This window comes from Prunus persica, chromosome G5, assembly GCF_000346465.2.
Source record: "Prunus persica cultivar Lovell chromosome G5, Prunus_persica_NCBIv2, whole genome shotgun sequence".
In the NCBI taxonomy this organism is placed as follows: Eukaryota; Viridiplantae; Streptophyta; class Magnoliopsida; order Rosales; family Rosaceae; genus Prunus; species Prunus persica.
Genome location: NC_034013.1, coordinates 12,751,103 through 12,776,250, shown reverse-complemented (window position 1 = coordinate 12,776,250; position 25,148 = coordinate 12,751,103). Strand labels below are relative to the sequence as shown.

At 36.7% G+C, this 25,148-nt stretch overlaps 2 protein-coding genes and 2 long non-coding RNA genes across 5 annotated transcripts; 3 read left to right on the top strand and 1 right to left on the bottom strand.

Moving 5' to 3' along the window:
* On the top strand, window positions 2,617-6,604 carry LOC18776071 (beta-1,6-galactosyltransferase GALT31A). Of its 2 annotated transcripts, XM_020563332.1 has the most exons (12): window positions 2,617-2,714; window positions 2,804-3,032; window positions 4,207-4,309; window positions 4,395-4,456; window positions 4,573-4,784; window positions 4,880-4,943; window positions 5,041-5,113; window positions 5,344-5,464; window positions 5,576-5,663; window positions 5,738-5,863; window positions 5,959-6,068; window positions 6,315-6,604. In XM_020563332.1, the coding sequence occupies exons 2-12, from the start codon at window positions 2,929-2,931 to the stop codon at window positions 6,461-6,463; spliced, it is 1,212 nt and encodes a 403-aa protein (XP_020418921.1). In that variant the 5' UTR covers window positions 2,617-2,714; window positions 2,804-2,928; the 3' UTR covers window positions 6,464-6,604. The 2 variants fall into 2 exon arrangements, with proteins under 2 accessions (XP_020418921.1, XP_007209207.1); XM_007209145.2 differs by having other exon boundaries at window positions 2,625-3,032.
* On the top strand, window positions 10,107-13,520 carry LOC18776945. The gene is made up of 6 exons (XM_007209136.2): window positions 10,107-11,089; window positions 11,278-11,440; window positions 11,603-11,779; window positions 11,886-11,969; window positions 12,387-12,468; window positions 12,722-13,520. The coding sequence occupies exons 1-6, from the start codon at window positions 10,734-10,736 to the stop codon at window positions 13,165-13,167; spliced, it is 1,308 nt and encodes a 435-aa protein (XP_007209198.2). The 5' UTR covers window positions 10,107-10,733; the 3' UTR covers window positions 13,168-13,520.
* On the bottom strand, window positions 15,118-15,833 carry LOC18778034. Its single transcript, XR_002271624.1, has one exon. It is a non-coding gene; the product is annotated as an uncharacterized LOC18778034 (long non-coding RNA).
* Window positions 22,103-22,994, top strand: LOC18778088. Its single transcript, XR_002271540.1, has 2 exons — window positions 22,103-22,370; window positions 22,535-22,994. It is a non-coding gene; the product is annotated as an uncharacterized LOC18778088 (long non-coding RNA).

Genomic DNA, 25,148 nt, shown 5'->3' with positions numbered 1-25,148 from the left:
CTCAACTACATAGTTCAATGGGACCCATTAATATTGCAAAATCTATGAACAGATGAAAACAAGCTCGTTGATCCTGTTCTTATATTACATTGAGTAGTGTTTAACTGTTTGTGTTTCATGATGCATATGTTTTGAATTTGATCCTACATTGGTAGCAAAACAAACATGATTTGGTTTTCTGCTGCATATTGTTCTATAACATCTATGAACATTTGGCTGCCTAAGATTTTGTAGCCAACCATCAAATTTGTGTCACCAGTTTCAGATCTCAAATTGGTTATTTGAGAACTGAAAGTAGCGACAGAAACAAAGCTTAATTAAGTTAGGACAACATCCACCCAACACAACTGACAAGTTCAACAACTTTATAGGCTTGTTTATTTTCTTCTGCAGAATCTGAGCCTGACATTATGAAGACATGAAAAACAACCTTCAAACACAGTCAACTAAGACACTTGAGCTCACATATTCAAAGCTTAAATTTGCCTCAAATTGCAGCATTGGATTTAAAAACCAGAAAACAAAACAGAACAGAACAAAAACAAAATCCAACACTTGATCTGATGAACTGCTAAAATTACTCATATCAGAAACTAAAGAAAGTTGAAAACATTAAAAAAAAAAGTGGTAGTGGGGACCAGTCAAAATGAGAGGTCATGGCATGCAATCAGGACCCGTGAAGGGAGGAGGGTGCCTGCCTGCTACTACTCTACCACGCTATACTAAATTAAGTGTGTCCTTCACTTCATCATGTATTCACGTCGTCTCTTCTCCATCTCTCTGTGCCTCTCTGATTTGACACCCTGGCATGAAATGGACTATATTATCCTCTGCTTCATGTCATATTTTCTATCACCATTCACCAACCTACCTTTTTCCAGCTTTTATATTTTTGAATTCTTTCACAGAAAAAATGGGTACCAATTTATGGCTTTTGCATGGGACCAAACTGCCCTATTTGGCTTCATAAAGTGTTTACGTCTTCTCCTAAATTGGAGGGGAGTACTATTATTCATTGAAATGGAATTTTGTGATTTGCAATAAAGGCATTCTTTTTAGCTGGAAATGTTGTTGCAAAATGAAAGTTCTCAGTTTTATACAATGCTTTCTTATAAAATATTTTGTCCATAAACTATAATAATTATTAAGTATAATCATGTTTGCATGTGTTATTAATCCACCTCACCTCATGTTTGACAGATAACCTAATAAGAAAAGCCCCTTTATTAATTACCATAAATGAAAATAAGAAAGCGGAATACAATGTTGAGCTATGAGCTATCAAGCATCAAGCGTTTTTTATTGGCAAGGAAAAAAAAAAAAAAACAAGAAAGTATCAAGTTTTCTTTCAGAACATGCCCAAACATGCAGGTCAACGATGAAAATGCTTTTATGCAAATTTCCCATAAATCATAACATTAATATTCTACAAAATTCTATAAATATATCCTTAAATAGAGTTCTTGATTTATATATACATAAATTCTTTTATGTGGATGTTATTATCGTATGGATGTCATGTATTTTCTACTACTTCTCTGTTTACAATGGCACCCACACGATAATAACGCGTGCGAACATCCAGATAAGAGAATAACTATATATGCGTGTGTATCAATTAGTTGCGGGCCAAAAATCCGAGCAATGAAAAAGTTGCCTACCAAAGTAAATGGATAATTTTAACTTTGTCAACTAGTTCAACTGAGTGCATATTCTCAGTTGTGTAATTTACATTTCCATAATGAAAAACGTGTATTTGTCATATGGTGAAACAAAATAAACGAAGACAAAACTAAAACGATGTCAATTTGGTTGCATAAAATGATCAAATAACATTGTTAAATCAATTATCAAAAATGATTTATTAGAGTCCAAATTTGATTGGATCATTCCAATAGAATTTGATTTAGACAAATCGTCCCAACGACTCCAAGGGCCAAATCTACCTGAAATTTTTGTTTCATGTCAAAAGTGAGTTTTGTACTTTTATGCAGTACCAAATTGGTGTTAAAAAAATGTTGATTACTGCCAAGAAATTCAATATAAGTCCTAAAATGTTTCGTGATTGTTGCGTGAAACACTACACCCTATGTGCATCGAGACCCCAACTTTGATTTTTGTTACATAAACATGATCTCTGTCACTAATTCACTATTCATGGCCGGATAAGATGGGGTAAAACAACCCATACAAGCAAGAAGACTAATCAGGGGTATGCTAAAAACCGCTATGATTTTATAAACTACAATTTTGCTAAGATCAGTTGCACACACATGTATTTGTTCAAATTTTTAACCCTAACAGTGCCACAATCAAAACTTATTTATTTGTGTGTGGGCGACAGAACATAACATAGCTTCATCACAAGTACATAAATCTATGAGGTTCCAGTTTAGTCTTTATGTAACAAAAACTCAAGTATGCAGGAAATAAAAAGAAAAAGAAAACGATAGAAAAACAGAGAGGCAGGCGCGCAGAAAGTGGCGAATGCCGATCAATCCATTGCTTAAGAATAAAGGGGTATTATTGGCAGTTAAAGCTGCCATGGCTTTTGTCATTTTCAAAATATTTAAATATTTCCCCGTGACAGATTACTGAACACAAAGAAACGGAACATACATAATTACTAGGTAGCCCATCTCACCGAATGGGAGTTTGATTGATTTAAGAAAGGCAAAGCTGGTGAAAATTAAGTGAAAAATATCACCTTTACGGTGCGTGGCCTTACCTTAACTCCATCAATTTGCTTTCCTTTTCAAATGTGGTTCTATTTCAGGACATGATTTTGTTGCTGTCTGTGCAGATACTGGTGCTCTTTCTCTAATGGGGTTGCTTATATCTTCTTTGTAACGCTCCCTCCACGCCCATAAGCATAACCCCACTTGAGCAAAAGGAAGGTTCCTTAAAGCTGAAGCCTTTTTGAATCAAATGGGTCTGAGCAGACCTCACAAGGTTGGCAATGGAGTCTCCGCCAGATGGGTCTCTCTCTTTTGCATTGCCAGCTTCTTCTTGGGTGTTCTTGTTGTCAACAGGTTTCTCTCTCTCTCTCTCTCTCTCTCTCTCTCTCTCTTGTTGCAAAATGTCTAAGATCTTGTGCTGAGGAGCTTCTAGATTTGCTTCTCATTCTAGTGTGGTTTGTAAATTTTCATTCTTTATGTTGTTTGCTGCAACTGACCCTTCTTTTTAGACGCTTTTGCTGCGGTTTGTAAATGATCCTCTGGTTTCTGGATTCAAAGTTTTCACTTTTGCTGTCTTTATGTAACCATTGGACTAATGGGTAATAAACAACTTGTCTTAATATAGAGATACTTGAGTTAGCAAATTCAAATAAGTCTCTTGCTGATATATGATACTATACTGTAAAGGAATTATACCTGTTGCGATCTCCTGCCTTTTTAGTGTGGTACACAGTAGATTCAGTGATGTTTAGCTTTGGACTCTGAGTCTGAGAGGTTTAGTCTGATTGGATAATGAGTTTCCCGTGATATTGAGAGCTCATTTGCTTGGAAAGTTCATTTTTTAGTTGAGTAGAAATTGGGGAGCTTGCTGATCGATTGTTAGTTGAAGACCAGGCACTGGGCAAATGGTTTTCGAAAGTTAACTCCTTGATGGGGTGGTAAACAAATTAATGGCTGCCAGTTGAGAAGGTTCAATATTGCTATTTCTAGCAAATGGGGTTGTCGGTGATAGGCTGGCTATCCTAAATGTTGGACCGTAGTCTTGGATAAGTTGATGTTTAGATGAACTCGTGCGTGGTGACTTGGTTTCAATCATAGATTCACATTGTACTGAAACTTTTTTTACTTGAAGAAGTAAATTCTGGTCATAATAGTTTCTTTTAGTGTTGTAAAAGGGACGTGAAGATTACAAATGAGAACAACTTCAATACCAATATGCACCCAATAATACTTTGGTTTAAACTACCATAAAGTAGTGAGTGAGTTGATATGTAGAATGTGAGGAAAGGAAGTTGTATCAAACGAATGTAATAGGAACAAAATTTAAAGAGCTTAAACCAAGAGCTAAGGCTAAGAGATATATTAATTTATGGCTAGGCTAAGAGGCAAACATATGTTTCTTCTATATTATACGATGTATATGTTCTGTATATTGTTTTTGTATGAATTGAGGAGGATAATATAATTGTCTAGTCCATATTATTCTTTCTACATAAGTATCGGTCAGTTGCTCATGTTTATCTTGCAGGTTATGGGGTGTTCCTGACCCAGAAAAAATTGACGAGGAGGCTTCATCACTGGAGAAACGTCAATTAAGAGCTCTGCATCTCAATGTTAATTGTGAGAAGAAGGCAAGTTCCAAGTTACTAGATCCATATATTCATTAGCCCCATTTCTGTGGTAATACAAATTAATAATTTATCTATGCTACAACAGGAGGCAGCTGACCGGGCGGGAGACATCCTTTTTCAAGTCTCACAAACACATGATGTGATCATGTAACTTCCCATGTCCTTAATTATATTTATATTGTAATTATACACATTTTTTGGTATGTTATTGTATAACTGAAGCTGGTTCATCATATGGATACATTTATGCTACATGTTTTCAGGGCATTAGATAAGACAATCTCCTCATTGGAGGTTCAGCTAGCGGCAGCTAGAGCTTCCAAAGCTGACAAGGGTGAAGGATCTCCAGTGGTTACAAAAACAGGAAGCGAGCCATTGAAAGAGCGCCAGAAGGTTTTTTTTGTCATGGGAATCATGACTGCCTTCAGCAGTCGAAAACGAAGGGAGTCAATCAGGGAAACGTGGATGCCCCAAGGTTGAAATCCAAAAACTCAGTATCCATTCTCTCGCATTAAAAATTAGTAGCTGCTAATAAGAATGAAAAGATTTTTTTTTTGGGCACTTTTCCAGGGGACGAGTTAAAGAAGTTGGAGACAGAAAAGGGAATTATAATGCGGTTTGTTATTGGACACAGGTAGGCTTGCTCTACATTGCAAGTGACTAGCTTAATAAACTGGTTACTTCAGAATGAAAAGTTTGACAAAATTTACGGGTTCATTTTTTGTGCTCAGTGCAACTCCAGGTGGCGTCTTGGATCGAGCCATTGACGCGGAAGATGAGAAGCATAAGGATTTTTTGCGACTGGTAAGTAACTGAGTGCCTAGGACCAAGTAACCTGTTATCTCCAGTCAGTCATTTGGAGACTCATGCAATGCTTGATGCAGATATATTGTCTTGGGAACCAATCAAAGGAACAAAATTCTTAAACCCTTTGGTGGGCTTTTTTTAGTTGTTTTAAGTTTAAGTTGTCCTTTGGTTCAAAGTTGAAATCACTTGTGTGGACCTTATCCAGTGTTACCATTGTATGTCTGCAGAACCATATAGAAGGATATCACGAATTGTCATCAAAAACCCAAATCTATTTTGCGGCAGCTGTCGCTAAGTGGGATGCTGACTTCTATATTAAAGTTGATGATGATGTGCACATAAATCTTGGTTAGTGTATATGTTTTCTAATGCAGCTGTTTCTGCTATGGAAATTCGGGGGCAAAAAATTGATGCAAATTCGGGGGCAATAAATTAACTTCAAGTCTCATCATTTGACAGGAATGGTTGGTTCTACTTTGGCCCGTCATAGATCAAAACCTCGTACATATATTGGTTGCATGAAGTCTGGACCTGTCCTGGCAAATAAGTAAGCAGCCAAATATTTTGCATCTCTCTGGTTTTATTAATGTTCATCATTCTTCATCTGTACCTTTCTGATAGGGGGGTCAAGTACCATGAACCGGAATATTGGAAATTTGGAGAGGAGGGAAATAAGTATTTTCGTCATGCAACGGGTCAAATATACGCAATTTCCAAAGATTTGGCAACTTACATTTCAGTACATAGGTAAGTCCTCTCTTATACGCACATGACAGTTTCTGCATTTTGTTCTTGTTATATATCTTGAAAATGTCATTAATTGTTTTTTTTCCCCTCTCTAGGCACATACTTCACAGATATGCAAATGAAGATGTCTCTTTGGGTTCTTGGTTTATTGGTCTTGATGTTGAGCACATTGATGAAAGAAGCCTTTGCTGTGGGACTCCTCCTGGTAGGTGCTGGGAAATATGATTTTCAGTGAATTAAACTGTTAGCTTCTTTAGAATCAGTTAGTAGTTTTATTGAGAAGCAATATCTCCTTGGCCATTAAAACTCATCTGAAAAACTTCTTATGAAAACTGAGGCATTTTGCAAGCGTAGCTTCTAACTAAAGATCACATTATTATTAGTCGATTTTAGAGATTATTAAACTCTCTGCTGTATGTTACTCTAAACTCTCTCTATCTCTTCTCTCTAGAATGTGAGTGGAAAGCTCAAGCAGGAAACCCTTGTGCTGCATCATTTGACTGGAGCTGCAGTGGCATATGCAAATCAGTGGAGAGAATGGAGGAGGTGCACCAGCGATGTGGGGAGGGTGATGAAGCCATTTGGCACACTAGTTTCTAAAACTTGTCCTCACTTTGATTGTAATGTAAATGTGTATGCATTAACAGAAAATTGGTTAAACACACCATCTGCCCCATTTTTGCTAATTATTTATGCCCCGGGACAGTTGGTATATCATTAATTTAATCGTTGCACATATAATCTCGAGTCGGGTTAGATGAAGAATCCAAGTTTGATACTATGAATTACTCTTTAAACAGGCCTCGCCATAGGGTGTGTTGGCTATGCGTGCATCCGCATTTGGCCCCAAAAAGTCTTACAAAATACCTCTTTTTATGCAAACAAGCAACTAGTCGGAGCCCAACAAGAAGTTTACTCCATTCGAATCTCAGTTGACGATATCTCAAGCTAATTACACATTAACATGCATTTTAGTTTTTTCCGGTTGATAGTGTGAGATTGGTTTGAGATATCAACATAACATCCTAAGTAGACATCAAAATTTTCTGCTAGGCTTCATCAATTGTGGCAATAATAGGCTCGTGGACTTTGTGCCTCTACTATAAAGACTAATCAAATCACATTGGTGCTCAAGCATGAAATTCAAACCTACACGTGTAAATCATCCTTTTCTTTTGGACTGTGCGTGTAAACTGTGGAGCACATGATGTTGCATTCCTTGTGTGTAATTATTTAAAGTTCCAAACATCAAGCAATCCCATCTTATCTAACATTAGGTTGTTGGAATATCAATTTCAAACAACATATTCAAACAAACATGTACTCAACGCCTCAATAATTTAAATTTCCACAGCACAAAAAAATGTTCAAAAGGAGAAAATTTCTCTTCAAATCTATTTGAATGAAGTAATTATTGCTGAGGTTAAATTGGACGGGGAAGGGAGTGTGTGGTTTGAAGAATGGGGTCGGTGCATGTGGCAGCCGAAATACATTTGCGGCAGATCAACTATCACATCCGATGGGATTTCCCCAAATCTTATGTAGTGTAAAATGATTCTGATGGACCATCATATCACCGTTAGCTTGGTAATTTAGTCAAGTACACCAAATGATCCTCCTCCTCAAGTGTAAAGTGGTTTAACTTTGGATTCACATCATAAGTTTAGGGTTTTAAAACCCTAGTTTTTAAGTAATGGGGTCCAAAAATTGACACTTTGAGCATGTTGAGTGAGTTAATGGAAAGGTATACATGTTCTTTCTTCTCGAACAATTGAAAAAGGTGATCGGTAACTCAAAAACTTTAAAAATAAGGAGTTATAAAATTTATATTTTAAAATTCAAAAACTTGTTTAGTATGCAACTCGAAAACAATTTTGAAAAGAAAAAAAATCTAAAAAAACATTTTTTTTTCCTTCTGTTTTCAAGTACTTGGGTGTTTTGTTTCGCCAAAAAAAAAAAGAAAAAAGTACTTTGTTGTTTTTGAGTTTAGGTTTTCAAAATTAGGTATACCACCAAACATATCTTTTGAATTTTGACTCAAATTCTATTTTTGAGTTTAAAAAGTTAGATTTAAATCCAATATCAAACAACCCCTTAGAGATTCGTTTGAGATTGTTTTTATAGCTAGGAAGCACTTTATAAGCGTTTTTATTAGAAACATGTTGAAACCTAAATTAAAAACTCAAGTTTGCTTTCTCTTTTAAAAATTAAAGGAAAAAAAACGCTTTTATAACTCAAAAAGCACTTCCAAAATGATCATAAACTTCTTTGATTGTAAGAAAACGATTTTAACCCTACAAGAGTCTCAAACAAACCCTTAATTAGTTCTTTGCATTCTTGGAGTTATATCTAGGTTTGTACTAGAGTAATATGAGAATAATTGTAATTGACTAAAAAGACTCGTCTATTCTTCAAACATAACCATCATGGAGCTCAAGGAGCTAAAAATATATAAGTCGGAGGTCAAAAAGGCGATCCACTACACACCTTGAAGTGTCCCACTAAAAAAAAACTACTCGCCAAATAAAATAAGTTACATGACGAAAACATGCTGTACGTGATCGACTGTGGTCGGTTTCATTGCAGCATGATATTGTATGATTGTGTTCTTATAGCCGATATCTTTGGACAATATTTCAAGCAACCTTGCTCCATTGACCTGTACCTACAAAACTCTGTTCTGTTCACATGCTCATTGTAACTCTGTGATTTGTAATTTGACTAAGTTAAAGTTGAATTATATGGTGTAATTTGACTATATTAAGGTTGATTATGTGTTTTTAAATTCTACGTAGCGAAAAAATTACTACACATGACCCATATTGCAAAATTGTCAAAAGTTTGGCAAATGAGAACAAAATATGAGGGACGACCATGCATATAATTATGTAGAATTTTTAAATAGTGGTTGTCACACGGTTACGAAGTGTTATTAATTCAGATGTTATAATATAGATGAATAGGACGAGTTATATTTCATAGATATATGATTTAGCATTAATATATAAATATATATGTTATAATATGAATAAATTAATTACACTATGTTGACGTGTGTGTGACAGTCATATTATGTTTCTTATTATGGCAACAATCCAGTTGTGATTTAATTGAATTATATTAGGCTTAGGCCAAATTGTTGAAATATTCCATTCAATTTGACCAAACAATATGGTATATGAATTGACTGTATTACCCTCATCGCACTAAGACTATAGCCAAGTGTGTGTATGTCCATTGGAGTAATTGCAAAAACTCCACCATTTTAATTAAAGTATTGAGGTCAATTTCAATTGCTAGTCAGAAAGTTGCAGCATGGTTTAGACGCGTCCGTTTGATCAATCCAAAGAATGCATTCAGTCAAAATTCAAATGCTTGAATGTTGCTTTATTTCATATCCAACGGTGTCTAAGCCATCCATCACTAGCCTCTCTTTTAGATGTTTATTTTCTGCTTTTAGAATTAGAACGAAGAATAATAAACTAGGCACATTCTATCTACCGCTCTTCTAACCTAAAATATTGATTAGTGTTCCTGGTTCTATCTACCAGAAATAACTAGTGCTCCTAACCTAAAAAATAAAAGAAAAATAAAGTGTTCCTTGTCCCTTTGTGGGTAGCATTTTTGTTTCAATGGGATTACTTGCTACTCTACTAAGTTCTAACTAGAGAGGACATTGTTTTTGTTTGGATTATGTGGTTATGTATTTGTTCTGTTAAACCTAATCAGAGACCAACCCTAACCTACATTTATCATTTGATTAGTAGATAAGAGTTGTTATGAGTATAAGTTTAGGATGATAATTTACAACTAAAATAACTGCCGATGATTATTACCTAATAGAATCTATTATCTAATCTTGAACCGCACAATAACAATATATAGATAAGGGCCTAAATAGTAGTATTATCATGATCCCATATTCTCAATCTCAAAATCTAAGAATTTTGATACACTTAGTCAGCCACACACGTGGGTACGAAAATTGTGAGTGTTGATGCATTATTAGCCGCACATTCACGAGTAATTTTAAAAATGAAAATAAAATTTGGACAAAAGAAAAAGGGGGAAAAAATAAAAACAAACAAATTACACATGGTTTCTGTTTAGCCAACATGAGTAATAAAGAAAAATGGAGAATAGAAAAATCCAAGTCAGAGAACGTGATAAACGAGAAAACGCGGCAACCATAGAAAAAGCCAAACCAAGGTATATAAAGATGGATTGGGGGATTGCCCAATTGAACACAAAAGGCCTCTCCAAACCATGCATTAATAAACACCAACACAGATTTCTCAAATCACACCCTATTTTTTTTTCACATTCACTAAAACTCACTTACTCAGAAGAGTCAGAGAGGCCTTCCCTTTGGCTCTTCTTTTTATTGTTTACCCTCAAAAACCCAAAAATTAAACATTTTGGTTGAAGCCATTGGCCAAAAAACAATACCAAAACCATAAGAAAACAAGCCTCTCTCTGGGGCTGGTCCTGTGGTAATCTCGGCAACGCATCTCTCTGCCTCTTATCTCAGAAATCTTATCCAAAGCTCGCAGCTTTCCTTTGTCTTCTTCTTCCACTGCTCACTCCCTGCAATAACCATATCTATATCTCATCGTTCTCCGCTTCCTCCTCCTCCTCCTCCTATCCCTTTAGTTTATTATTATATTTTCTTTATTTATATTTCTATTATATTTCTTTCTCCTTGTTGGGTCTTGGGGTTTTGTTATCAGTTGTCTTCTTTCTCTCTCTGCCTCTCTGAAACCCTCGAGTAATCGCTGTGCTTAACGCATACCAGTATCCGATTCAATCGAGGGGTTTTTCTCTTTTTTTCTTTTTTCAATTTCTGGGTTTTTTTGGTTTCGGGTCGATAATGGCTTTGGTTTCGGCTTTTCTGGATATTTTTCGGAGACCCACAATTGTTGAAGTCTTGGGCGAGCTTATGATGTTCATAACCCCTCTTTGGATTGCTGTGATTGTTGGGGTTTTTGTTGGGTGGGCATGGAAGCCAAAATGGGCGAGCTTGGTTGGCAGAGACTTGTTGGATTGCCCAATCTCCAAACAAAAGGAGTCTTCCTCATCGTCACAGACATCATCCACGTGTTTTGGTCCTATTCCCAGCTTGAGTTCATTGAGATTTCTGCTGCCCAGTTACCTTCCTTGGGCCGCCGATGATAGGAATCAAAAGGAGGCTCTTTCCATGCCACCTACCACCAATCCTGATTTCAGGTTTGTTGACTTTCCCATGTATTTTTGACCAATTTCACAACTTGGGTTTACCTAAGGTTTTCATAGTTTGGTGTTTAATGTGTTCAATTCACAACTTTCCTAAGTGGTTAATGTGTTAAATTTGGGATTTGGGTCATTTTTAACTTCTAAGAGCTTCAGCTTAATGAGTAAATATTATGCTATGGCAGTTCCTCACAGAATGAAAGAGAAAAATCCGGTCTTGTGACCAATCAGGATTTACGGCACATATGTCAGCTGGTTGAGGAGAAAGATGGAGGTCCTGCTTGGATTCATATGATGGATCGGTCCACCCCAACCATGCGCTATCAAGCTTGGCGTAGAGATCCCGAGGTAGCTATCTTTACTTTTCGCTTTATTGGATAATTGAGGTCTTTCAATCTTCTCATTTAGTTTCTGATACAACTAACTGTGGCTGTCAGATACATGGTCTTGTTTTGCTTATATGTACTGGTTGGTGAGGTTAACTGACTGGATTTCATTTGTGTGTTCTAGACTGGACCTCCACAATACCGCAGTAGTACTATATATGAGGATGCTACACCAGAGCAACTGAGGGATTTCTTTTGGGATGATGAGTTTCGATCGAAGTGGGATGACATGCTTATATATGCTTCTACTTTAGAAGAATGCCCCACTACTGGAACCATGTTAGTGCACTGGGTGCGCAAGGTGAGAATAGTGTTTACTTGTTTTTTTTCTCTTTGCTTATTGAATTGTCCTGGTTGCATTGGCTTATGACTTACATTGTTTTTTTCTTTCTTTGTTTTGGGTACAGTTCCCATTCTTTTGTAGCGACAGAGAATACTTGATAGGGCGCCGCATTTGGGAATCAGGACGGTCATACTACTGTGTAACAAAGGTATGAAGAGGAACCTCACAGATAAATTTTCTATTTAGTCACATAGAGAATCTGTTGTAGCCTATTTTGGAGGAAAAAAATTATGAAAAGGATTCCTTTAGGTTCCAATTTCATTGTTTTCTTGCCAAGGCTACATGTCTAGTGCGAATTAATGATAACTAAAATGTATTAGTTTGGTTAGATTTGGTATGTAAAGGTTATTGTAGTTATGAATAGTTGAAGCACTAAGATATATGCGGATTTCCATTCAATATAGTAATTTCTGACTCTAAATAGTTTAGTAGTATAGCATTTGTGGATTTGAAAATGTCTTATGAGATATTGCAGTTCTTTCATTTCTCAAGCAATTTGAGTTTATTTTGTGTGTAAGCAGAGATTACCAGGAAATAACCTGTTGGCATATTTTACGTGTTTCAGGGAGTACCTTGCTCTTCTGTGCCAAGGCGCGACAAACCTAGACGTGTTGATTTGTACTATTCAAGTTGGTGCATTCGTGCAGGTATGGAAGTCTTACCATGCATCTTAATTATGTGATTTTGAAAGATATACAAAGTGGTTTTGGTTTCTTAAAGAATAAAGGGGCACCAAAAAAAACTGCCAAGCTTCCTAAATGAAGGATCTTTCTTTTCTATGATGTATAATTGGCAGTTTAATTTTCTTGCTTTAAAATTTAAATATTTGTATTGCTTTCTTATCTGAATTGTGGTCTTGGGAACAATCACTAAGATTTCTCTGTGTTGGGTATGAACCAGTTGAATCAAAGAGAGGGGATGGCCAGCTTACTGCATGTGAGGTTTTACTGTTTCATCATGAAGATATGGGTATTCCTTGGGAAATTGCAAAACTTGGAGTCCGGCAAGGTATGTGGGGAGCTGTTAAAAAAATTGAACCTGGCTTGCGAGTATATCAGAAGGAGAGATCCTCTAAAGCCCCACTTTCACGGTGTGCTTACATGGCTCAGATCAACACCAAAGTCAGTGCAGACTACTTGAGATCAGTGGAAAACAGCACTAGTGACACCATGGCAATTGAAAAATCAGGTTCATCGGAGAAGAAACCAGAAGGCAAGAGCATACCTAAGCTTCTAGTTGTCGGTGGGGCTATTGCCCTCGCATGTAGCCTTGACCGGGGGCTCTTGACTAAGGCAGTTATATTTGGAGTGGCCCGAAGGTTCGCAAACATTGGTCGGAAGTTGTGATTGGAAATAGTTGTCGCTTCATTCCGGAGACGCCAGCTAATGTTACTGTAAAGTGAAGTGAGGAGTTGCCAAATGATGAATCTCAGCACTAGCCCCTTTTTGAGAGGATTGGAGGTGGTATTCTTTGCCCTTTTTTTTCTTTGAGCTATGAGTATAGCTTTAATTGTAGAGCCCCAGCCAAAAGAGAGATGAGAACAAAGAAATGACTGGGAAAAGAGGAGAGATCGTATAGCTGTATTCATTAAAGTTGGAAATGTCATTAAGGGATCTTGTGCTGCAAGAATAACAGTAACATTCAGGTTCTTTTAATGCTCATTTTCTTTCTTTCAATTTATTGAGTTTGAGTTGCTTTATAGTTTTGCATACAAACTTGAGTGGCAGTTGACATAGCTTGATTGATGCCTGGCCTCAATCAAAACATGGGAGCACAGAATGTAGGTGAACTGATAGATTATGTTCTAAGGCAAAGGGAAAACACACACATGCAGATCAGTTTCTGATAATTTAAAAAACTGCATGTTGTTAAGCTAAGCATATTGTTAAATGTTAGGCTGGGATGAGATCATGATGGTAGTAGATATGGACCCCTCCATTTTTCAGAAAATAGGGAGGTTGTTAAAAGTTCATCTGGGTTCGTGGGGAAACAAGTGACCAATCACAATCAGCCACTTGTCTACTACTGCTGGGAGCCTGAACCTTGTAAAGTTGCGTCTTTGGGTCCTCAAAGACGTGTGGAATTCTATATGCACGTGGCCCATCAGTCAGCACCCACAAATCATCGAAGTTAGGGGCTAGGGGTTAGTTCACACCATTAACACTGACTTCCATAAAGTCGGCTATTCTCTGTTTTGACGGTTCTTGTGTTTGAGTTGACCTAGTATCAAAATCAAATTACTTGGACCCAAAGCAATCGATAATTGAGTTATGAGCCCCTTTCATATAGACAGCCGCCCAATGTCCTCGTAAAAAACTCAACATTCTTGGCTGAGAGCACGATTTTGCTAGGGAAAAGGCAGAGTGGAAACATAAAGGCTAATTATTTGAAGTCCCACCTCAAAGGCTTTATAAAATAAATACAAGATATAATGAGTAGTTTCACTACTAATAATATTGAGGCATTTTGTATATAATTTTATACTCATCAGATTGTGTAAGTGGTTAAGTTATCGATAATATCGGCACTAGTGCTAGTAAACCGCGAATCCGCTCATATGAAATCTTAACATATTAGTAAAACCTGAAAACTAGTTTTGAGTTGGGTTTCTTGAAATATTTTCAATCGAACCATTTCTTTGTTGGTTCACACAGAGTGAGAAAGCACAAAGTTAAATCATAGGACTTTGGCCCTTGGATCTCCAAAAACATTTTCTAACAGCTGGTTCCTTGGTGGAGAAAAGGCCACCATCTGCAATTTCAAAGACAGCCTTGCTGGCCAGCTTTTTATCAATCATGCAAATCTGAAATTGAAGAAGACATGAAATGTTGTTCAATAAGATTTTCTGCTGATATTATTAAATATACGTGTCCAAAAACATGATTTCATAGGATTTCTCTGCCGACATTTTTTCTGTGTTAAGCTAAAAGAAGAGTAACACGTGTGTCCAAAACGATGTCGTGCCTGGTTTTTGATTGTCTTCTTCTGGAAAGATTATCTGAAACTTATCCACTTGGAGAGTGTTTCTATTCAAACCTAGTGCTCTTGAGACCTCCAGAGTTTTCATTTGCTTCTCTATCTTGCAATTGATGCAAAGGATTGGCTTAACATGATATTGACAGAAACAGTTTGGTTGCAAGCACCTAGAGCTCAAACTCTGTTCCCTCCTCCTCTGGGTTTAGTGTTTTTAAGGTTAAAATTGCTTTAATGGCTGCAAGCCAAAGCTGCACAATTTATAACCAAAACCCAGTTTTCAATTCCTGATTTTATGAACTGGGCAACAAATCAAAATTTAATTTCAGCAATTAAAAAAAAATCAATCAATATTGATCCAAAATGTGGGGAAAAAATTGTATTGTAATATATCCTATATCAACGTTTACAACAAATGTTTTTTTTTTTTTTTTTTTTTTCTGTGTAACAATCTGAATATCTGAGATTAAAATTCCAGAGACTGTTGTAGTTGTTAATGATAGACGATGGTCTCAAAGCAGTTGAGCCCATCCAACTCCAGCGCGAACCGTGGCGGTGCCTTCTGGCTCTGCTTCTTCTTCACAGGCTGAGCTTGTTGAGGCATGGAGATGGAGGCCTCCCTGTTGCCCTCTTGCTTTGCACCATTCAAATTATCTGCAACTGATGCCTTGTTGTTCAGCACAGTCCCAGTACTCTTCTGCTGCTGCTGTGTAGGGAAGGAAGCCTTCACCGTCTGTCCCAAAAACTCAGCGTAGAAGAAAGCATCAAACGAACTGAACACGGAATTCATGGCTGCTTGTACAAGTTCTGTGTTTTACAGCTCAGATGAACCAAAACTTGAAAACCCAATTCTTGAAGTTGAAAAAGTTTGACTTTAGAGAGAAAATAGAGAGAAGGTACTTGATATGAGGGACTTGTACAGAAAATTGAAATATATAGGGTTTTGGGGGAAAGGAGATGGAAAGTTCGAGAGGAAGTGGGGCTTTTCCTAGTTGCTCTGTAGTCTGTACTAGCCGCGTATAGAAGGCTCCAGGTTGGGTGGAATTTGCTTGGAAATCAAGTCTTGGTGTCTCCTCTTGTGACTTAGTCTATTACCTTGACTTGGAAAATTGTATGCAAATTGATCACACTTGCCCAAAAATTTGCTTTGTTTTTTTCCTTTTTATCTTAGGAAATGGAAAGAAGAATATACTTCACAACGCATGTTCCTTTCCTAACAATGCATCTTCGATGAAATTAGTAGCTTCTTAATTGTAAAACATAATTTACAAATAAAGCAAACGAGTAAATCTAAGACGTATAATATTTAGCGTCATCAAATATGAATATAATAACCCAAATACAAGTTTCTCCATTATTAAAGTGTTTCTTATAAATGACATGTCATTAGTGGGCCCGATGATTAATTGTCAACAACTAGTTCATGTGATTAAATGTTTGTTTAGTGAGAAAGAATAAAGCTTTCTGTACAAATTTGTCTGCATAAATGATGTACAAACGAATTTTCACCGTCAATTCCTTATAGATGGGACAATAATGGTGAATATAATTTTGTATTTATGGAAGTTCCACAGCAACTATCATAAGCCATGACAAGGTTCTAGTCATAATAAATAAATAAAAAACATATGAAGGGATCAACTTGACTAGATTTACTTTTGCTTACACACAACATGTTAATGATATGCATAATCAATTTATAAGGTGACACAAGTGTTTTGCTTTTTCTCCTTTTGATGATTAAAAAAATGCTGCAAGTTGAAACATAATACAAAAATGGACTTAGCACAAAAGGTACATAACGTACAAATCTATATAGTAATAAAAAAAAAAAACATTACACGATATGATTTGATATATATATATAGTTTGGAATACTCGTCTAATCCTTTAGAACATAATCCGATTGTTTTATACTTGTTTTTTTCCTCTTCATTAATAAAACACTATCGTCTTTGTGTAAAAAAAAAAAAAAAAAAAGTATAGTTTACATTAAGTTTGAGAAATAACAACTTTGGATTTCACAATTGAACACAAAGAAGTAGAATTAATATAATATGATGTGCATGTATATCTATCTAGTCGACTTAATTAGTCTCATTCCAATAACATTAAAAATTTAAGTAAATTTAGGTTTTACCCATAAAAAAACTTTCACTTTTGGAAAAAGCCAAAGCTTTTTCAAAAAAGACAGAAAAACCTCTCAACTTTCAAACCAAAGACATGCAAATGTAAAGGATTCCTTAGGAAATCAAAAAATAAATAAGGGCAATTTTGTCCATTTTGGCTTCTTTTAAAATTTTTCTCTCTCCTTTGGGCTTTTCCAAAGTCTCCCAAAAATTTATTGCAAAGCTAGAAGGGACAAGACAAGACAATTCAGACTTCTTGGTTGTTCCATGGGAAGAAGAGTAGCTGCCACCTCAAGTTGAATTTGGATTTTGGCAAAAGACTGCTATTGGAGAGTCAACGGTCAACTTATGGATGAAGATGGAAGGAAGATGGAAGGCATTGGAGTCTATGTAGGGTTGTTATAAGTATTATTCAACCTTGAAGACTTTGAACTGTATTTGAGCGAATGAATGAAGTGTGGGCTTCTTATCATTTCGATTTTGGTAGTTCTGATATGCAATCTAGTCCAAATCGTAAACTTGGCGAAATTAATTGATGAAATTTGATGTTGTAAATGTGCAATCTACCCAAAACTTAACCATTTTGTTTCGTTTTTCTTAAAAAATTTACACTTGTGACATCCAATCTCCAACCACAAAGAGGTGACTTCCTTTTCTTGCGTTCCAAATGTTAATGATGGTCTCTCTCTAAAATTCATTTGGGCCGAAAAGGGCATCAAGAATTTAATAAAAACTAGGCCCACTTCATAAAAAATAAGCCTTTAGTTGTCGGTGGCCCAAGAGTAGATATCCCTTTCTTGGGAAAAAGGAATGGATGGCTATGCCAGATTGTGATCTCAGAATTATTTCACTTTATTTTGGAGTTTTCTTTATTTATTTCTCAGGTATTTAATTCTTGATCGTGGGGTTCACTCCAATTGGATATCTATTCTATGGTTTTTGGTTGGACAAGTAAAATAAAGGATGAACACATCAAAAAGATCCGCAAATTAGTTGAAAGAATTGTATTGCAGTATATCCTATATCAACATTTACAACAATTTTTTGAGATTAAAAATTCCAGCGGCAGTCGTAGTTTTTAACGATAGACGAGGGTCTCAAAGCAGTTGAGCCCATCTAACTCTAGCGCGAACCGTGGCGGTGCCTTCTGGCTCTGCTGCTTCTTCACAGGCTGAGCTTGCTGAGGCAAGGAGGCCTCCTCCCTGTTGTTCAAATTATCTGAAACTGAGGCCTTGTTTTTCACCACAGCCCCAGTACTCTTCTGCTGCTGCTGGGTAGGGAAGGAGGCCTTCACCTTTTGGCCCAGAAACTCAGCGCACAAAGCATCAAACGAACTGAACATGGAATTCATAGTTACTTGTAGAAGTTTTCTGTGTTTTAATGCTCAGATGAACCAAAACTCGAAAACCCAATTCTTAAAATTGAAAAAGATTTAGACTTTGGAGTGAATTTGGGATGTTTGATTGAAAAAGTTGTGTGGTGTTTTACTGCTCGGATGAACCGAAAGTCGAAAACCCAATTCTCGGAATTCAGAAAGTTTTAGACTTTTAGAGAGAAATTGAGATTTGGTGATGGGGGTTTGTGGAAGAAATTGAAGCATATATAGGGTTGATTGGAGGAGAGAGATGGAAAGTTCGAGAGAGAGGAGGTAGGTTTTTGGCCTTTTCCTTGTTGGATTGGATTAAAGAATGCGTGTGAAGGGAAATAGGCTGGATGCTCTGTACCGCCGCGTATGGAGACGAGCCTGACACAACTTGGCAAGGAAGAATTCAGGATTCTAAAGACGGCTACTTTGGAATGAAGTCACTTCTGACTTGGTCTATCTTGACATGGAAATTGTGTGCACATTACTTGCCAAGAAAAAGAATGACTTCCGTTTTTTCTTTCTATTTTTAGACGGGGCGGTTTATTATTGGAAAGAAGAAACATTATAAAGCATATATTGGAAGAAATTATGAAACTCCTTTTCCCATGATTTAAGGAATCTAGCAAGTTTATGTGTTACAATACTCACATCTCTATTAACGCGGGATTTAATCTAATAAAAAAGAACATTGATTTGCAAATTAGTAATATCAAATTTGAACTTGCGACATAAAAAAAATAAAGAGATCAACTTGACTAGATTTACCAATTTCCAGGGCGAGACAATTTCTCTCTTTCCCTTCGGTTTGGCAATAAAGAAAGAAATTGCTGCAATTGAAATATAATACAGATTAACTTTGCACAAAAGCTGGTACATGTATATTAAGTTTGTTTGTGAAATATCAACCTTGGGTTGCACAATTCACGCACTTGATTGAAGTTGATTGAATTAATATATAATATGATGTGCATGTATATCTATCTATCTATCTAGTCCGCTTTGGTTTGGTCTTCTTCCAGTATCATTGAATATGTCTTGGAAAGAAGGGACAATAAAAATCAGACTTGGTTGTTGCTTGGGAAGAGGATGAGCCGCAGCCTAGAATTATTTCTGCCAAGACTAGATACTATTGAAGAGTCAAGGGTCAACTCATGGATAAATATGGAAGGAAGCGAAGATGACCAGTGACCACTTTGGAGAGAGAGGTATCGGAGTTTTTGATAAGGGAATGACGAAACCTCAGAAGGCCTCATTCATGTATGTGTAGCAGATTGGTAGTAGGTTTTGTTCAAAGGGTTGAAGAATGAGTGACTTTATTATTATTTTTTGATAGTGATTGGGGAAGGAATGTTTACACACAAATATTCATCGGTGTCTGAGAATTTCGAACTTATTAGCGTGATGACTTTAATATTTGAAAACAAATCCTTATTTCAAGTCGTAGTCTTCTTTTTCCCTTCCTTGTGTTCCACTTTTTATTGATGGCCTCTAAGCTTCATTTGGGCCCAAAAGCGCATCAATTACTAACCCAAAAAACAATTATGGGTTTCATAACGTAGTTGCTTTATAGCCTTATATTACATAAGTAGTTCAATTCCTTATAAGTTTTTGTTCCTTGTTAGGTTTCTTAATTTTTCAATGTGAGACTTTTTACTTTTATATTCTCATACGCTCTAGCACGTGTGGTGAATTTTCAAGCATATCACGTGAACAACTCATATTAGGTGACTTGGAGTAAGTGTGACTGTTTGACTTTCACACGTGGGCTAACCTACTCTGATACCATGAAGGAAGTTGAGGTTCTACCCCAAAACCAATTAACAATTGGGAAAATAGCACAACTCCTTATAAGTATGTAATATTATGAACATAAGGATATGCACACACTTGGTATGTAATGAGTATTGGAATTCCACTTTATTCTGTGAAATTTTTTGTAGGCATAGACTATGCATGCGTAAATCGCAAGTAATGGGTATTGCAATAATTTTGATTCTTAATTTTCTCTAAGAGTCTTGAAATTATTCCAGTTCACAAATACAAAGATATTAAACAGAAAGTACTTGCTCAACATGAAAATTCAAATTGATTAGGAAAAGTAGTTGATCTCATATTCATTCCGTCTCTCTCTTGTTCATGACTTCTCTACTTTGTGAATCCTCCATTCCACCTAAGTAAACATAAACAACAATTATACCATACCACAAAAGATTTTTCTTTGCCACATACCAGTGATTAAAAAATAGATTGCATTGTTTTAACACAATTGAAAGTTTGAAACTTCTTTACAATCTCATAAAACAGTATGAATGAATTGACTGTCTCTCCCAACTAGCCAAAGTAAGTAACATCTGAACAAATACTAAGTAGGTTTGATGAACTTGGAAACTAGCGTTTCAAAGCAGAACAATCCATCAAAGGAAGGAGCAAAAGAAAGTGCGTCGCTTTGCGGTTCCTCAGCCAAGGCTTTATGTTTAGACGATGAACTGCTGCTGCCCACATTCTTATACTTATTCTTGATCTCATTAATTCCCTTCTCGGCTTCAGAATTCTCGGCATCCTTTGGTTTGGTGCTATTTGCCTTGTAATTAGGCAGAGGCAAACCAAATTCATCATCAAAATAATCAGCACATATGCCTCCAAGAAATCCACCGAAAACAGACATTGTTGTCAAACAAACAGCAACCTTAAGGATTAGGTTTTGAGGAACAAAAGATTATGGATAAGCACAAGGATTGTTTTGGCCTTAATATATAGGCAGAGGGTTTAGGATTTTAATATTCCTAGTGAATTTAGGAAGGGTTTTGTTTTCCTAGTTTAAGCCAACTGCATGCTTTTCCTTCCTAAGCAAATTAGTAAAAAGTCGTGTTGGAAATTCTTTGCCTTTGCTTTCAAGTAGGACTTTGCTTTTTATAGTGATTCATCTTTTATATCCCTTCCAACCATATTGTCGGTAGATTATCTAGGGATGAAGGGTCACATATTCCATTTTGACCACAACATTATCACAAAGATACACCAAAAATGGGTTGAAGAATCTTGACCAATTTCCTATAATATTGTTTTTTTTCCTCATTCGACTTATTATTCTCATTGGCAAAGTGCGTTTAAAGATTTTTAACAAATTCATATTTAAGGCGAACATCGTTTTAGCTATTAGATCGATAAATTCACTATTCTCTATCGTACATAAGATAAACACGATTGTAGCAGTTACATAATAGGCCTCTTTTTTTAGGACAGATTTGATAGTACTAAAAGTGCGTTTAAGTTGTCAGAAACGATTTGTGAGTATAGTAATTGTTTTTGTTTTTGGATTTACTATAAAAAAAAAAATAAATTAAAAAAGAGTTACTCAAATACTCCACAAAACAATGCGTGAGCGGAGAGACTGACCAAAACGGCGTCGAGTTTAAACAAATAGAACCTAACGTAACCTATTAAAACCCCCTCCCTCTTCCCTCCACAACTCGCATTCCAAAGCCAGCGGGCCCCACCAGCGTTGGAATCTTACGGCCCAATAAAGCATATTTCCTTGTTCCACCAAAGAAAGAACCACTCTAACCTACTCTTCCCCCCACCCAACCTAACCGTGCACCCACCTCAGTTCTCTGCGGGACGCACCTCCAGGCTCATCACCTACCCTTCAAAATCACCACCACACAATCGTAACCGTCCATCTGTTTGACTCGACATGTCAAAACGCTCCAACGTGGAGGAGAATCTCGACACGTAGGCGGAATTAAATTTAAAATTAAACCCCGTTAAATGCGGTTTGAGGGAGGCCCGCTACCCGCGTATATATATATAACGGCCCACCACAGCGCCAGCCAAAGGCTCTGCAAGCGAAAAATTCAGAGAAGAAGGAAATCGCAAAGTTCGGGTCGAGATCCGGCGAGCCTCGTCGGATTTCGCCCATCTGTCTTGGAATAGTTTATTCGGAGCCCCGAACCAACGGTCTTTCCCTTCTCGTCTCTTCTCTTCTCGTTGAGTTCGCAAAATGAAGGCGTCTGGTACACTGGTGGCTTCGGTGGTTGCCGCGTCCACCATGGCTCTTACGACGTCGTCTTCGTCCAACCAGGTATGTACATGAATGCTGCAAATTTTTCATATATTTTTCTCTGTGAAGATTGAAATTGGTGATTGGATCTGCCCATTTCTCTGCTTCGGTGTAACTTCGATTCACGAAAAGTGAGTAAAAATCCCGTCTTTAATCTAATCTACATGTTAATTGTGTTTGGTTAGGGGGTTTCTTCTGCGGCGGTGAAGAACGGTGCACAAAACTGTCAAACGGCGTCGGATAAGGAGAAATTCGAGCCGAGATTCGATGGGTTGAGGTTCATTGAGACGTTGGTGACAGCGCATAGATGATTGTTGGCGCGGAGTTCTTAATTAATTGTAAGCCCGTGATTAGAATTCAATCAGAGACAAATTTCTTTCCTTTTTCTTGTCTCTTCTTCTCCAAAGTTGAAGACTTTTTTGGTGGGTTTGGTGTTTATATTCTCAATCTCGTAATTATCAAGTGAGAAGCTCTCGTCTTTTCCTTAAAAATCTGGTCATAGGAATCTTCGAGATTCCAGTACATGTCACAAGGTCTGGCCTTTGTTTGTATTTCATTGTAAATTGTCGGTTGCAAATTGGTTTGCTTGCGGACTAAATTATTTGGAATTGTATAAAACACATTTTGCCAGCCATTTACTCATCATAATCATATGCTAATTAATTCTTAAATTTGCCTAAGAAGAAAGGATTTATCAAGTTGTTTTTGGTCAAATCACCCAACGTGATGGGTTTGGTTGCCAGCCCTGTTTCAATTTTAAATTATTTTTTGCTGTTGCTTAAGACTTGCGTAGCCTACTATTAGTCTTTAACCCAGAAGTCAAAAGAAATGTTTTTCATGTGAAATTGAGAACCCTTTGGTTAAAACTTGTATGCTTTGATTTTCGTGAAGAATCTGGGAAACGTGGAGACCTCCCAATACCTTGCGTATTCTAAGATGGGTCCTAAAGGCACGGGCCAGCAATTAGGGAAGATCCCATTGTATTTTTTTTTTTTGCCAATTTGGAAGGGAAGCTTCCTTAAGGAAATGAACGTAGGGCACCTTTTCGTGGGCGATTCAAGTCGGATGACACATCATGAATTTGGAAGTTCATTACTTTCTTAACCCTTCAATTTATTTTACATTTATGCGATGATTAGATGCCACAAAAGTTTGTGTACAAAAATAATGTGGTCCATCCAACTCTACTACGATGTCTTGAAAATTATAAAATTTACGAATTTATTTTAACATTAAGAAGAGAAATACAAATCATATTGTCCAACAATATGTGGTGAACACTCATGTACTTTAACAATCTAAAAAAGAAAAATACTAGTGACAAGCAACGCTCCACGCATTTGTTTAGGCAGAAAACTTATGGCTACAAGTAGGGGGCAAGCTCTTGGCTGAATGTCACGATAGCAGCAGTACCTTCTTTTAGTGGAAAACTATGGGCTAATGGATGGAGGGAAGACAAAAAGTACAAATTATGAAGCAGGAATATTCAATATTTAATTTCCTAGAAGAAGAGGGGTTGAGAAAATAAAAATAAAATTGTGAACAACACCGTATCATAATCATTTGTTGAAACGCACGTAAAAAAAAATCTTGAAAATCATGTTCACGACAGACAGCGCTGCTTCTAGTCCCACGTCGTTTTCTTGCAATTGACTAGTAGTGTGGTGGGTCGTGTGTTGTGTTGTATTCTTCCTGTTTTCCTAATCTGAAGCTTCAGTTCTAGTTTGCTTCTCTGAAAAAACACAACCACAAATCCAATAAATGGCAAACAAGATAGCATGCTACTTGTGACTAAAGGCGTGTTTGCAGCACCAAGTCCATTGATCTTTTTTTTTTTTTTTGGTAAGTATTATGATGTGTCTTGACCAGTTTGCGCCCACCTCGACTAATCTCCATTCGCGAAACTAAGCCTATCGCTGACCATCAAGTGTTGTAACTGCTAGAACCCAAACTTGGGAGCAAACCCAACCGAACCAAAGCCTTATCCAAATGGCCGAGCCTAGTTGTGTGGGCTTAAAACTAAACAAGGCATTAAAGTGATTAGTTATATATGGATCTTGGGTAAGGGCACTCCCTACCCACCATGAGTAGTTAGCAATTAACAAATGCTTAAAAGTCCATTGATCTTTAAAACATTCGTCATTAGGCTACTTGACAGTTTTATATAGTAGAAAAGGATGTGCACTGAAAACAGTAAACACAATAATAATGAAAAATGAGAAAATAATCAAACTGAATACGACATGACGAATGATGATGGAGATAATTGAAGCGGAAAAATGGAGATTTGAAAGGTGTAACAGAGTCAATTAACACTTACAACATTTGTAGTCATTAAATCAGTAATTTACCCTTGAATTTGTATCTAATTTTTAATTTGCTAGCTATCTTTTGTTTTAGAAAATTAAAGATATGAACTTTTATTTTTCGCCAATTTCTCCCTTACCGTTTAAATTTCATCTAATTTTCAGTTAAATTATTTAAAAAATTATTTTTTTTGAAAAAATTTGAAGAAAAAGAGTACCATCCTCCACTCCCACAGACCTTTCCGCCCTCCACCTCCCACAGAGCTTTTCCCCTCCAGCAGCGCCGGAGTTATTATTAACTTAAGCATATGGACTCATTTGTGTTCTTTCTTTTAAGTCGACTCTAAGTCGGGCTTAATCCCACTCACGTCTAGTATGGATCGCGACATCACAATCTAAACTGTAACATTGTGGAGCTACATGGGCATGGTCTATGCATATTTGTGTTGTATTTGGATAAATAAATACGATCTTCTGTGGTACCGGTGTGTCG

What these genes read in the sequence shown, in the direction of transcription:
- LOC18776071 (XM_020563332.1), top strand. Translation starts at nt 2,929, where the DNA reads ATGGGTCTGAGCAGACCTCACAAGGTTGGCAATGGAGTCTCCGCCAGA. An exon ending in ACTTACATTTCAGTACATAG is followed by an intron (nt 5,864 to 5,958) that starts GTAAGTCCTCTC and finishes TCCCCTCTCTAG; the next exon opens with GCACATACTTCACAGATATG. An exon ending in TTGCTGTGGGACTCCTCCTG is followed by an intron (nt 6,069 to 6,314) that starts GTAGGTGCTGGG and finishes TCTTCTCTCTAG; the next exon opens with AATGTGAGTGGAAAGCTCAA.
- LOC18776945 (XM_007209136.2), top strand. Translation starts at nt 10,734, where the DNA reads ATGGCTTTGGTTTCGGCTTTTCTGGATATTTTTCGGAGACCCACAATT. An exon ending in ACCACCAATCCTGATTTCAG is followed by an intron (nt 11,090 to 11,277) that starts GTTTGTTGACTT and finishes ATGCTATGGCAG; the next exon opens with TTCCTCACAGAATGAAAGAG. An exon ending in CTTGGCGTAGAGATCCCGAG is followed by an intron (nt 11,441 to 11,602) that starts GTAGCTATCTTT and finishes TGTGTGTTCTAG; the next exon opens with ACTGGACCTCCACAATACCG.